Genomic DNA, 12,866 nt, shown 5'->3' with positions numbered 1-12,866 from the left:
ACTGTCACTGATAAACACTGCCTTTTAACTGGTTTACTCATTATCAGTTGTACCTCCAAGAAAGCTCTACGTGTGTTTACTAAGAAGGCTTTACTTTCCTTTCATCACTGCCTTCGTCTCAGCCGAGTTGCCCCAATTCCTTTCTATCTGCAACCATGTAAAAAATGACATGTGGAAGAGTAGCTTCAAAGGAAAACTGGTCCTACATGATTGAGCATACAAGTACCAGTACTTTTATGATTCTTCATTCAAATGTAACACGACAATTTGTTACCAAGCACTGCTTTGAAATCTGCTTCTCTCTGCACTGATTCCTCAAAAACAGAGTATTAGCCAATTTATCAGCTAATGTTTTTGGTGTCTGAGACATGATGAGCACTACATAAGTAACAGGATTGCTCTGAACACTCAGAGCTGCAAGTCTAATTCCAATTTCATGTTTTGCTACGAAATTTCAGACTGCATTTTTGTGAGAATTAGTAGTGCCCCTATCCCACATGCTTCAGGAAATGGTCTTTTCCTGATGGAAAGCCATTCCTTTCCAAGGGAAAAAGGACAACATTTTTGCACAGACATGGATCGAACATTAAGTTTAGTTTGCACAAAGATAGAACTACTATGTTTAAAACATTTACACCTTAAAGATAAAGGTAAAAGGTTAAAATTATCTGGACTAGAACTTTTTTTTTTTTTTTAAAAAGAGTGTGGTAAAACCTTCAGTAATTTTTAGGTTCATTTGCAAGCCATAAGCCTAATTACTCTGACACAGTGCCTGTGTTCGGCATGGATCAGATGTGATGTGTCCAAACAACTGTATCAGTTTGGTTTTTGTCTCAGTGACTAAGAGAAGACCTTTTCCACTGAGCTCTTTGCCTTTTTGTTCCTGGCAGCCACTGTTGTTCTGCTCAAACATCTAGAGATCTTCTTCTAAGCTGCTAAAAGGTTCTGGGTTTTGTTGTCGATGTTGCATCACAGAAATCCTGATGTGGAGTTAATTCCACCAAACATACCTTTAAAAAAAACACAAAACAAAAATATAGCCTGCTCCACTCCCATAAAAATTTCTTGCCGCTGTCTTCCTTTGTCCATCGTCATCACTGCAAGAGCAGCCTTGGACTCACCTGCTCCACTTTCTCTGCTGCTGGCCCAGGAATCGAGGTGGAATGTCTTTGTGGGATCTCGGATTTCCAAGAAAAGATTAATGTGTCTTTAAATGAGCTTTATAGGTTATTTTTGCATATTATAAATGTGAGGTCATGCTTGTGAATGAGAAGGTTGGGGTATTTTTTTAATATACATTTGAAAGGTATTTAGCAGCATGCTATTATATCTACATATGAGCCTGGAATGGATGGTGCTGTTCCTGCAAGAGGGGCTGGGATCTTCAGGAGTTGATGCCAGGAGCACAGCTTATTAAATACTTAAGGAAATCAAGGCAATTAACATTTAAATCCAGATTTTCTGGAGAAGCATCCTTGTGTCTCGAACTCTTCTGTAAGAGCTGGGTGCATTATAAACGTGACATTTGGTTCACAGGTTTTGTTGGAGCTTGTGTTGCCTCTCCATCCCGAGGCCGCCTGTGAGTTTGTTTCACCCTCGCTCATACACTAGTTATTGCATGACCAGCGGTGTGTATGTAACTTTTCCTGTTCAGGGGGAGGAATAAGGGGATGACTGTTCTCAGACAGTGGTGGTGGCTGTCCCAAAGTGACCTTTTAAGCACAAACACTACAAGAGCACCCTGGAAGCTGCTGGCTCTTCACTCTATAAATGTCCTTCTCTTTTCCTGAACAGAAACACATATTCTTCGAGTGTATTCCCACCAGTAACTTGTACAGAAACACAGAAATCTGGAAGAGCAAATGAAGTGTCTGTCTTCTAATCTGTCCCCAAGAATTTTATTCCTTTAACCCAGGTGGACCATTTCTCATTAACTATACAAATGACATTCAGACTGCAAGCAGCAAGATAAGAACCGTGATCTGATAGGCAAAGATACGAGGACCACTAGTGATATTAAGAACATTTTTTTTAAAAAATCAGATTCCTTATTTACATTTCAAAGACCTGCTTCTCTTAGCCTCAACACTAAAACACTTCTGATTTTGGCGGGAGCAATGCCTGACTTTAACTATTAAAGCACGGATTATCTTGGCGGTAGCTCTGACTCCGCAGATGCCTAAGCCCTGGAGAGAGTCATGCCTGCCATCTGGCCAGGAGTGGCAGGCAGTTGTGGAGCGCTTTGGTATTCCCTCAACAAATATTCATTTCAGTAGAAAATGCCTAAGCTGTCAGGAAGGTCCCCATGCCCACTGTGTTTGTTGTTGCTGTTTTCTCCATCACAGAGCACCCTTCACACCGTCACCTGTCACGAGAAGGTGGTGGCTGTCTGGAAAGATCACACAGAATCGCTGGGAATGACTGTAGCAGGCGGAGCATCTAACCGGGAATGGGATTTGCCTATCTATGTGATAAGTGTCGAACCTGGAGGAGTTATCAGCAGAGACAGCAGGATAAAAACAGGTAAAAAGAGGGGATTTTGAAAGCCTGCTTTAATTCAAAGGCTTCTTTTGAAAAACAGAGGGATAGTGAAAGAGTATCACACCCTGCCATCTTCAGCCATTCCATAGATTTTGGGATGCGTCAGATTAGAGGGTCTCAAGTCAGCTACCAGAAAAGGTATAATATGCAGCAGTAACCATCTCTGTGAAGTGGGATGTAGGCATATTTTTGTGGGGGAAAAAATAGTTTTTCACAGGAAAATGAGCTTGCACCAGCATCTCCTAACTACTGAAATCTTCACTGTGCAACCTTCATGGGTTTTTAATGTAAATTTTTGTGCTTGTTTGTCATATCATTCATGGCTTTGAAAAAAATATAAAGGAGCAGAATTCCCATCATATATGAAGCAATGTTAGTGCCTTGTGGCTCAATATCATGTCTGGAAACATTGGCTTCATAACCCCATTTGGCTTTTGATGTAACAGAGAGATAAAAATAATAGCTTCTCCCCCTCTGCATGAATAAACCTTTAGAGTAAGATGAGGAGCATATTTTATCAGCGGGTTTTGCGGGAATAGGTAGGCGGTAGAGGAATGGTGAAACTCTCAGTTTTCAGGATGTTACACCTCCAAGAGCCAAGTACCTCGGTACCCTGCATCCAGCAACCACACAGCTCCCCGTCCCCTTGCTCTTCATCCCCCAGATTCAGCTTCAGCCCAGTCACTGACCAGAAGCTGGAGGGAAATCCTGAGTGCGAGGGAAGTGAAGGCACCCAAAAGTGGGGCAGAATAGCTGCAGCCCAGCCGAGCCCCATGAGCCTGGGTCGCAGAGCCCGGCACTGGCAAGCATGGGAACCTCCCCTTTGAGGAAGCTATGGCTGCTCATAAAAATGCATGTAAGAACATGACAACAGGAGCAAAGCAGCAGGTTTCCCCTTTCCTCCTGCTGGGAAATGACTGCCTCTCAGTGGGATACATTTTCAAAAAAATATTCATCATAAGGCAGCATGGAAAATTCAGCCTAGTTAATTTGATAGAATGAGAAACAAATGAATACGTGATGTTATAACAGCACCATAAGCCTCCACGGTTTAGAGCAGCCCTTAGGCTGTTGTCTGTCTCATCGGGGCAGACCACAAGAAGAGGTTAATGTTCACGTCGCGCTGCCTGAACCGCCGGTGAATACAGCCCCTGCTTGGAGGAGCGTGCAGGCGAAGCGCAGAGGGCACCCAGGGAAGCCCTTGCGTTGGAGCGTGCTCCAGAGGGTAGCGGAGCACTTGGCACTGTGGCCGCTTGCATAACATTAATGATGTCTTTGTTGTTCTCCCTGGAGTAATTGAGGTCATCTTTGCATTTTTCTCTGAAGCTGCTGTGCCTACATCATAAATAAGGCATACAGAAAGATGTTTTGGCTTGCAGCCATTGAAACAGGCATTAACATTAAAATAATAATACGTTATTCTGCAAAGCAAACTTTATGAAGACCTAGCTGGAGCGGCAGTCCTCAGCTTAGGGAGTGCTGGGAGAAAACAGCCTTCGAGCTTTCAGGTTTCAAGCTCAGGCTGAGTACAAAAGCTGGAAGCGGGCTTCGGAGATCTGGACTAGCATCAGGTGCCCGTACCAAAGCTTGATAGTACAGCAGGACCCCAGCTGTGCCGTTCGGCTCCGGATGCAGGACGTGGTGTGACAAGAAACCAGGACCAAAGCCTCCGTCCAGCCCGGCGAAGCTCCTGTGTATGGGGATCTAGCCTCTTCCCTCATGCCTGTGGCATGTTTACTAGCATATGCTTCACATCCCCGTTAAACGATAGGATTAACAAACAGCCTCATCAGGCAGCAAGTTCTTGGCAGTGGCTTTGACTCGTTTGTTCATGGGTGTGGGGAGCGGATCCTGGAAACACTTGCAGGGTTCTTTATCATCCATTTTATCGGTCTCAGGTGACATCCTCCTGAACGTGAACGGGATTGACCTGACGGGGGTCAGCCGGAGTGAGGCCGTCGCCCTGCTGAAAAACACCAACTCATCGGTGGTGCTCAAAGCACTGGAGATGAGGGCGTGCGAAGCCCAGGAGGAGCGGGGCCACCTGCTACCCCCCGAGGCCATGCAGGCGACCTCCGAGAGCAACGAGTGGTCACCTTCCTGGGTTATGTGGCTGGGGCTGCCACGGTAAGTCCACAGATTGCATCCTCTTGCTGAAGGGGAGTGGGAGGAAAGATTTGTATTTTCTGGCAATTCTTTCTTTTGGCTTGATTCATTGCACTGACATCTTAATTAAATCCAGGCTCTGTCGCAGAATTGACTCTAAATACCTCCCTTTTGTAAAGGGGTACGTGTCCATGGAAAAATAGACACACAGCTCCTCTTGCAAAGGAGGAAAGGATCCTGGATCGTTACAGTCTTGAAAACATATCTAGCACTTATGGAGTGAAAGAAAAATCTTGCAGGGATACAGGAGCTTGCTGAACTGGGGTCTAGGCTCGACCACCCTGCAGAAGGCAGAGCTACCCCTCCTGCAGCTCTCAAGCTGCACAGCCCTTCTTAGCCAAATCTAGCTGAATTGTTTGACTTTGCCCAGATGTTGCAAAGTGCGTGCTGTTGGCCAGTATCTCCGAATCACCTCTTTTAACCCCACCCCCGACTGAAAGAAGTACATTTGTCATACGCAGGAAGCAGCTGTGTTGTCATTTCAGTAAGGATAATAAAAGCCACATCGCATGTCATTAAGTTCTCTCAAACACATTCGGTGTGCAGGATGTATACCTGCAGCTTCAGCGACACTTTGTAAAGTATTAAATGAGGACATGTTGTGAATCTGTGAATATGCGAAGCTAGCAATCACAGTTGAAATTGATATTCAATTTTAAGGAGTGAAGAATTTAGCTTACAAGTTACTTTTGCCCATACAGCAAATCCTGGCAGCAGTTCAGATTGTCTCTTTCTCTTTTACGGGAGGGCATGAAAAGATTGTCTGCAGAACAGATGGGCTTTTGCTCTGGGCACAGTTTCAGGACTCCTCTTCATTTCCCAGTCTTGCATAGCAGGTTAGATGCTTTCCTTCGTTCTGGCTTGAGCTGTTTTGAGCTCATTCACCTTGCAGCAAGGTCTGCTGTGAGGGCCAGATATGTTTCGGGGCTTGGTCTGAGGCTAATGACTGTGTAACATGTGCTGAAGTACTGCAAGAGCAAAAGGCAGGCTGTGTGTCCGTCACCCGCAGATGAAAGGTTCTTCCTCCAGTGGAGGGGACTATATCATTATTCCTGTGAAAGAAAAGCAGTAAACGGATGGCCATAACTTGCTACCCTAGGCAATGGTAAACTTTTCTTACGCAGTCTCACTGCAGACAGGCAGGCCCCGGGGGGTCCTCAACCCTGCTCACTTCTTCTGCACCCTTGAGCTTGACCAGCCATGCACCGACATGAAGGCACTGGAACATAGGTAAAGCTCCCAGCAGCAAGAGAGCAAGCAAGCGAGAGGCCTTACAGATGCTCCAATCTGCAATGCTGAGCCTTGCCTTCAATCACCATCCATTGCTAGATGGGCTGAAACAACTGCACCCTGCCTATGCCTGGCCTAACCCCACCTTTGCTGTGCTGTATAGAAAACCTGAGCTGCCTGGTCATCATCTTCTACCCACAGCTGCCTGAAGTCCCCATGTCCTCAGCAAGGTGATGGAGATGAAGGACAGAGCTCCACAGTACTGCAGACTTGCACCCAGGGTTCACATCAGTCAGTTCTGCTTTGAAGTTTGGGAAGAAAAGGTGTTTTTTCCCATTTTAAAAGCAGTCTCTAAGCTCACTCTATTCCCCCCTCCGAAGGCTGCATGTGTGAAGCTGTTCCCACCCCTTTGGCCTGAACGAAAACCAGCCCCAGTGTCAGCAAGGCTGAAGACAGGAGTTCATTGTAACTCTATCCCCAGCTGCGACCCTGTGCACAGAGCACAGCGTGGCCCTTCGCTGCCAAAGAAAAATAGGGGGATTGGTATGCTGAGCTGGTACGCTGCTCTGAACATCAAACTAAGACAGGGACCAACACTGATTAGACGTGACAGTAACAAAGGTGCACTGCATCCTTATTAGGAGCTGATTGTTTGAGTAGGGGCACTAGGATCAGGTTTGGGTTTGCTCATTAGGTATTATCAGACCCTTCAGTCTTCCCTGGCGTGAGTGTGCTTACCCTCTTACTATTATACTGACTCTCCAGGGCCCACACCAGACATCTGGAAGTCCTTCAACAAGTTCTCTCACCAGGACATGTATCACATTAACTCATTTCCCTCCAGTCCGAGCGTTTAACCTTTCCCTATCTGGCTTTCAGTTTGCTTTTGGCAAGGATCACATCCCACTAGATCTCAAGGTATTGCCAGCAGTCTCATGATGCTTTCTAGGCTGTTACAGAAAATTATTCTCTGTCCAAACACATGTCTGGCAGGTCCATCTTGGTAAAGGTGCCTGATGTGCAATTATGGGGCAAGATGGTGAAGCTTCACCTACCTTAATTAAAACTGTGATGACATTAGTAAAGCCATACCATTTACCAGAGGGACTGCTCCAAGGCATGTAAGTCTAAGAACGTTTGGTACAGCTGATGGAAAAGTAGAAATGTCAAAATCACGACTATACAGGATCATGCAAAGTATTTGGGAAGATGGGCAGGATGGGAAACACTACATAAGGAAAAGTAAACAAATAGAAAAGGTGGTAACACTGGTAGGCCAGGAACAGGCACAATTAAAAAAGAGGCTGCTGGATGGCGGATTGTTCTGTCAAGAAGGGAAAGATATCGCTCTAGACAAGCCATGGCAGTGCAGTGTGAGTATCTGCTCTCAGCGAGCAAGGCGGGGAGAGCAGAGGCAGCCTGCATCATGGCTTAGAGCAGGACGCGTGGGCTCAGGAAACCAAGAGAGGAGAGTCTTTTCTTCCACATTCAAAAAACATGGCATTTTGATGAAAATCCTGTTAAGGATGGTCCCATAAAATGTGCTGAATTGAGCTAAACACTAGAGGATATCTACAGATCTCTGTCCATGACTTACGAAGTAGAAAACAGGCAGACATTAATAATAGCTACATGATTAAGTGTGCCTTCCTCACATTTGAGGCTGGTGTACTGTAAATGCCTAATTCTCTGTACTAGCACAGAACTTGCCCCTTTCCCAAGGACACATTACAGTGATGGGCACAGACAAGAGGCACAAATATTGAGAGTTAGGGAATTACACTATTTTTCTGGATCAAGTCAGTAGCAGCAGAAATCAGACAGGTTATCTGACTCCTTGCTCCAAAGCTTAAAGCCTTGGAAAAGCTGTCTTGCATAATTTAACATTTGTAGATCTCACTTAAATTTCAGCCCTTTTCTTGTGAGATCTTAGAACTGGCCTTGGTCACTTTTATACAGCTTTATAGTACATAAACAAGTCCTCTGTTCTTTCTGTAATACAATCCAATATGTGGCGGTTATAAAATAGACGCACATGTGCATCTGACATCTGTCAAAACTTGGACCGCATGCTAGCGGAGCGGCTGTGGGCTGGGCGTGGGGAGGAAGCAGTGATGCAGGACCTCAAGCATTCCAGCCCAAACACTTATTTCAGGGTAGCTGATTTAATTGTTTGTTGTTGAGGAAGACAGGTCTCCTTTATTGTTGGAGGGAGATGTTGTTGTGAAGCATGCACAAAGAAAACAATGTGGGGCAGCTGGTGAAAAGTGTTTCCCCAGTCCCGTGATGTTTCTTCTACTCTTGCTTGCTTTCTTGCTCTCCTTTCTTTGCTCTCCTCACATTTCCTTCCCCCAGCTAGTGCTTAAAAATACTTTATAGATCATCCTGTCATAACATTTATAAACATTAGTACTTCACACGAGTGCTTTTCTTCATCTGCAAAGTGAGATGAGAAAGACAGGAGGTGGCCAAAGTCACTCTGCAAACCAGAGGTAGAACTGGACGTAAAACATGGAACTAGGACAGAAACTCCCCCAAACTAACTCCATCCAGTCTGTAGGGCTCTGATGGGAGTAATTCTCAAGTATTACTGTACTCCACTGCCAGTCATCTACTGTAACAGGGCAAGGGGAGGGAGTCATGCTTTTCATACCTATTATTGCTGAAGTCAGGCTGGTTTTGATTCCCAGAGCATAAGGCTCCTCACACTTCACAAAAAACAGCAGGGAATTGTACATTTAACTACTGGAAAACAGGCACTTTTAAATTCCTCTTGCATCAGTAACTGATGCTCAGTTGTAGTATTTCTTATGATAGGACCCTGTGCCTAGGCACTGTTTATCCTCAAGTCTTGAATCTGAGGAAAGTTCACACATAAATTACTCTTTGTCCTCAGTTTTTGCAGTACTTACAGTTAGAGGCAGAAGATTGCGAGCCACTGTCTTCCACGGCAGAAGACGGTTCTCCTTGGACTGGTTGCAGTTGAGTGGGTTATGGCAGTTTAACTGGGTCAAAACACACAGACTGGGGCTTTTGTTACCGCAGAGAAGTAATCTACTCAAACACACTAAGCATCTTCAGATGACGCAAGTACTTATTTCATTTTCTCTCTGTGGCAGTTTCTAGCTTGTCTTTATTCCTACACAGCTGTAAACAGACCGAAGTGAACTAACTCCCTTTGGGCTGCTCTTTGCTCAAGCAGAGCAGGCATCTCTGCTTATGTACTAAACTATTTGGAGCAAGCGGTAACAGCATCCTCCACAGCCCAGATTTGCACATGCCTGCCTCCCAGCATCCTTTTCCCAGTTCTGACAGCATTAATGCATAGCTGATGGATGGTGCACTGCCGTGTTCACACCCTCTATCCCATAGGGTGGAGATAAGGAAACATCAATTTAAAGGTGTAAACACCACCTAGCTGCTCCTATTCTGTCAAGAGTCAATCTCTAGCTATGGTGATGGGTTGGACCCGGCTTGCACTAAGCACCTGCACAGCTCAACAGCCCCAGCAGGACAAGAGACAATAGGAAGAACGAGAGCAAGAAAACTCATGGGTCAAAGTAAAGACAGAGAAATCACGCGCCAATTACTCTTGTGGGCAAAACAAACTTGGCTTGGGGAATTTAACTTAAAACATTTAATTACAAATTGGGATACTGGGGGCCAAAGATGAGAAACCTGTAAACACTTTGGAAAACCCCGTTCCTCCCCCTTTCACATGCTCAGCTTCATTCCAGCATCTCTCCTCCCGCCTTCCTGGTCTCCGCTGCCTCGTTGTCCCAGCAGGTTACACCCCGTCTCTTCGGTGAGGTGACAGGCAGCACAGGGGGTTGGAGTCAGGACAGAGTAGTTTCTCTCTGCTGCTCCTTGCTTCCCATGTGTTTCCTCTGCTCTGGCAGAGAGAACAATCCTAATGCTAGTATGCTCTGTCTATTTTACTTAAATTTAGCATACACTTTGACAGCAAATATGTATTTATTCCTGCTTTCTGGACCGATGGAGACCGTGTAACTGATAACCTCACAGACTGTATGTACAGAATGCTTGTAAGCCTTGTTTGCCTTCACTGCGTTTTCTTCTCATGTCTTTACCTGCTCGGTTACTTCTTTTCTAAGGCATTAGGATTTAGCTGATCACCTTTCAATTTCAGCAATGTCCTCCTTAAGGCAGTGCGCATGGCTCCATCAGCAGAGACCCCCGCCCCCCAAAATCAACACTAGGTAATAGCACTAACGGCTGAATCCTGGCATCGCTTGGTCATGACCTTGATAAGTACCATCAAACATAGAGGGTTTAAGTGATTTTGCACATTGAAGAAGCCACAGATGGTAAAGTAATAATGCCTGGCTGCTGAGGAAAGAACCAAATGTCACCTGTTTTTTACATTAACAGCCAATGAATTCTTGTGCAAATATTATATACCTACCATCCTGGCAGCAGGTGAATATTTGTAGGTCCTGAGGGACTAATCTAGTATTACTATAAAATCCTGCTGTGAAACACAGCAAAAGCATTATTTGACAAATAAAAGTTAAAAAAAGCTAGACGCATTGGTCTTTAAGATAAAGTTATTTATTTTTCTACAGAAGGTGGTCAGCTGTTTCTTAGAAACCTAAAGAGCCTCTGAATGGAGCTTGTAGCAGCTGCTTGCTGTAGACCAGCGTATTGTTTCAGGTTTGGAATAGCAAAAGGATTTTCAGGCTCTTCAGTCATTCCTGGGTACACCAGTAATGATGAGTGGGTTAAATAGCACAGAAATTTCGTTTGCTCTGTTATTAATGAAATTAATCTTGTTTTTTCCTGCTTCGTTAAAAAAAAAGAAACAAAGCAGGCATTCGGGTTATTAATGTGCTCAGAGCAATAGACAACTACTCTCGCTTTCCCCTATTCCTTGTTTTAGCTGAGCTTTGACTAAGCATAATTTACAGTACCATAAATTTGAAAGACAGAGGAAGAGGCAGATTTCAGCTCTCTTACCATAAAATACTGCGTTAATCGTTATAGCGAAGACAAGCTATCATCCTGACAGCAGTCTCAGTACTCCAAAGCATTGACTGACATGGATAGGCTTCTCTCGTCTTCCACGCTGCAACTTATCACGTTACTTGACAAGAAAAGCTCAGGATCCCTTCTTCCACTGGTACTCTTGTGTCATCTCTGTGATTTTTGGAATTCTGGCTTATTTCATTGGCCTTGAAATTTTTTAGCTTTGACATGCACCACAGTAGTAAGTGCCTGACTGCTTTTGACACCGTTAATCACATACAGGCTCTTATCCGGAAGATAAAATAAGTCACTGGACTGTACAAGGTAGATGAAATAGCCTTTGGAATGATGGTTTACAAATATTAAATCCAGTCTCAGTTAAGTGTTTTTCTCCATCACTTTCAATTGCGACTAGATAATTTGCATTAATTCTTACCCTAAGAAACAACTTATTTAATATTTAACCCCAAGATTACCTAGTAATTTTACTGGTTGTTGAAAGCAGTGCTACAAAAACAGAAGGGAAGTGTAGGTTACTAAACCAGTGGAACTTTGGTGCTATTTTGCATCTTCGAAACACTCTGCGGGTGTACGAAAAGGCAGATTCATCATTAACGATTCATCAGAATCTGAAGTTAACCATAGGACATTAATTAATTAGACTGGTTTGTTTCAGGTATTTGTACAGCTGCAAAGAAATTGTATTACGAAGAAATACATCTGGAAGTCTTGGCTTCAGCATCGTAGGAGGTTATGAAGAACACACTGGGAACAAACCATTCTTTATCAAATCCATTGTTGGGGGAACACCAGCATATAATGATGGCAGAATTAGGTAATGATAACTATCTAATGAAAAGTAGCATTTAAGTAAGTCTTTCATCTAGTTCCATTTGTGGTTTGTTTTTTTTTTTAAAACAAGTTTTCATGAAGACAGTGTGGGGGGGGGATCATTGATACAGAACTAACTCTTGACAGATCTGGAAACAGGACATAAGTGTCCTGAACTTTAATAGATTTGCCTTCATAGCAGAATGTTTTCAGATGTCTAGCAATCACTAGTAGATTAATAACTATAAAGATAAGTCAGTTTGATCTCTGGGGTAGTATAAAGCATGCCAGCACAGAGCAGCTTTCCCACACCCCCAGCTCAAAAAAACCCCAACCAACCAACCAAAAACCTTCCCTGCAAACACCAATACAATTTAAGACAGTAAATGCAGAATTATGGAGCAAACTTAAATCAATTAAGAAGTCTTAAAACATAGTTTGTTCAGAACATGGATCATTCCCATCTGAAAGAACTATATCCTATTTTCTTTCAAATATGTCTAATTAAGTTGTAAGGAAAAGGAAAAAAAAGTGAAGTATTTTCACCTGCTTTATTCCCTTATTCATGAACAGTAGTTAGCCAGAGAAGGAATAGTAATACTCATTTCTACCCCTTCCTCCCAGCTCGAGGACATGCTTTGGCATTCGCAAACATTTGAGATGTCACCTTGTTTAATTGTTCTCTCGTGTTTGCCTTTGGTTTTTCAGATGCGGTGACATCCTCCTTGCTGTCAATGGCAGGAACACATCAGGAATGATGCATGCCTGCTTGGCAAGGATGCTCAAAGAACTGAAAGGAAAAATTACTCTCACAATTGTGTCCTGGCCTGGCACTTTTTTATAAAACAACACTTCATGGAGAGTATGACAAGTAATTTAACACAGGAAAAAAAAAAAAAAGGAACATCAGTCTTCGCTTTTTGGGGGGGGTCAAGTATGTGTTTATAAAGAAAAGGTTTGTGAGATTTCAACCTGCATGTCAAGAAAAGTCAAGTTTAGGCAAAGCAGGGACACCTGTCAGAAAATCACTTTAGAGTGATTTAAGCTACAGACTTAAGTCTTTCCTTCCCCGTGTTCTTAAGGGTTTTTTGTTGGTTTTTTTTTATATATAT

General features: G+C 43.7%; 1 protein-coding gene across 2 annotated transcripts in view; it reads left to right on the top strand.

Moving 5' to 3' along the window:
- LNX1 (ligand of numb-protein X 1, E3 ubiquitin protein ligase) overlaps positions 1-12,866 on the top strand; it is a 69,456-nt gene extending 56,590 nt beyond the window's left edge. For both annotated transcript variants that reach the window (XM_009587392.1, XM_009587393.1), the window contains exons 7-10: positions 2,346-2,523; positions 4,440-4,668; positions 11,600-11,758; positions 12,463-12,866. In XM_009587392.1, coding sequence (XP_009585687.1) covers positions 2,346-2,523; positions 4,440-4,668; positions 11,600-11,758; positions 12,463-12,598 — 702 coding nt within the window. In that variant the 3' untranslated portion in view covers positions 12,599-12,866. The remainder of the gene's footprint in view (positions 1-2,345; positions 2,524-4,439; positions 4,669-11,599; positions 11,759-12,462) is intronic.

The sequence above is a fragment of the Fulmarus glacialis genome, unplaced genomic scaffold (assembly GCF_000690835.1).
Source record: "Fulmarus glacialis isolate BGI_N327 unplaced genomic scaffold, ASM69083v1 scaffold5791, whole genome shotgun sequence".
Classification (NCBI taxonomy): Eukaryota; Metazoa; Chordata; class Aves; order Procellariiformes; family Procellariidae; genus Fulmarus; species Fulmarus glacialis.
This window is presented reverse-complemented; position numbering and strand designations above follow the sequence as displayed.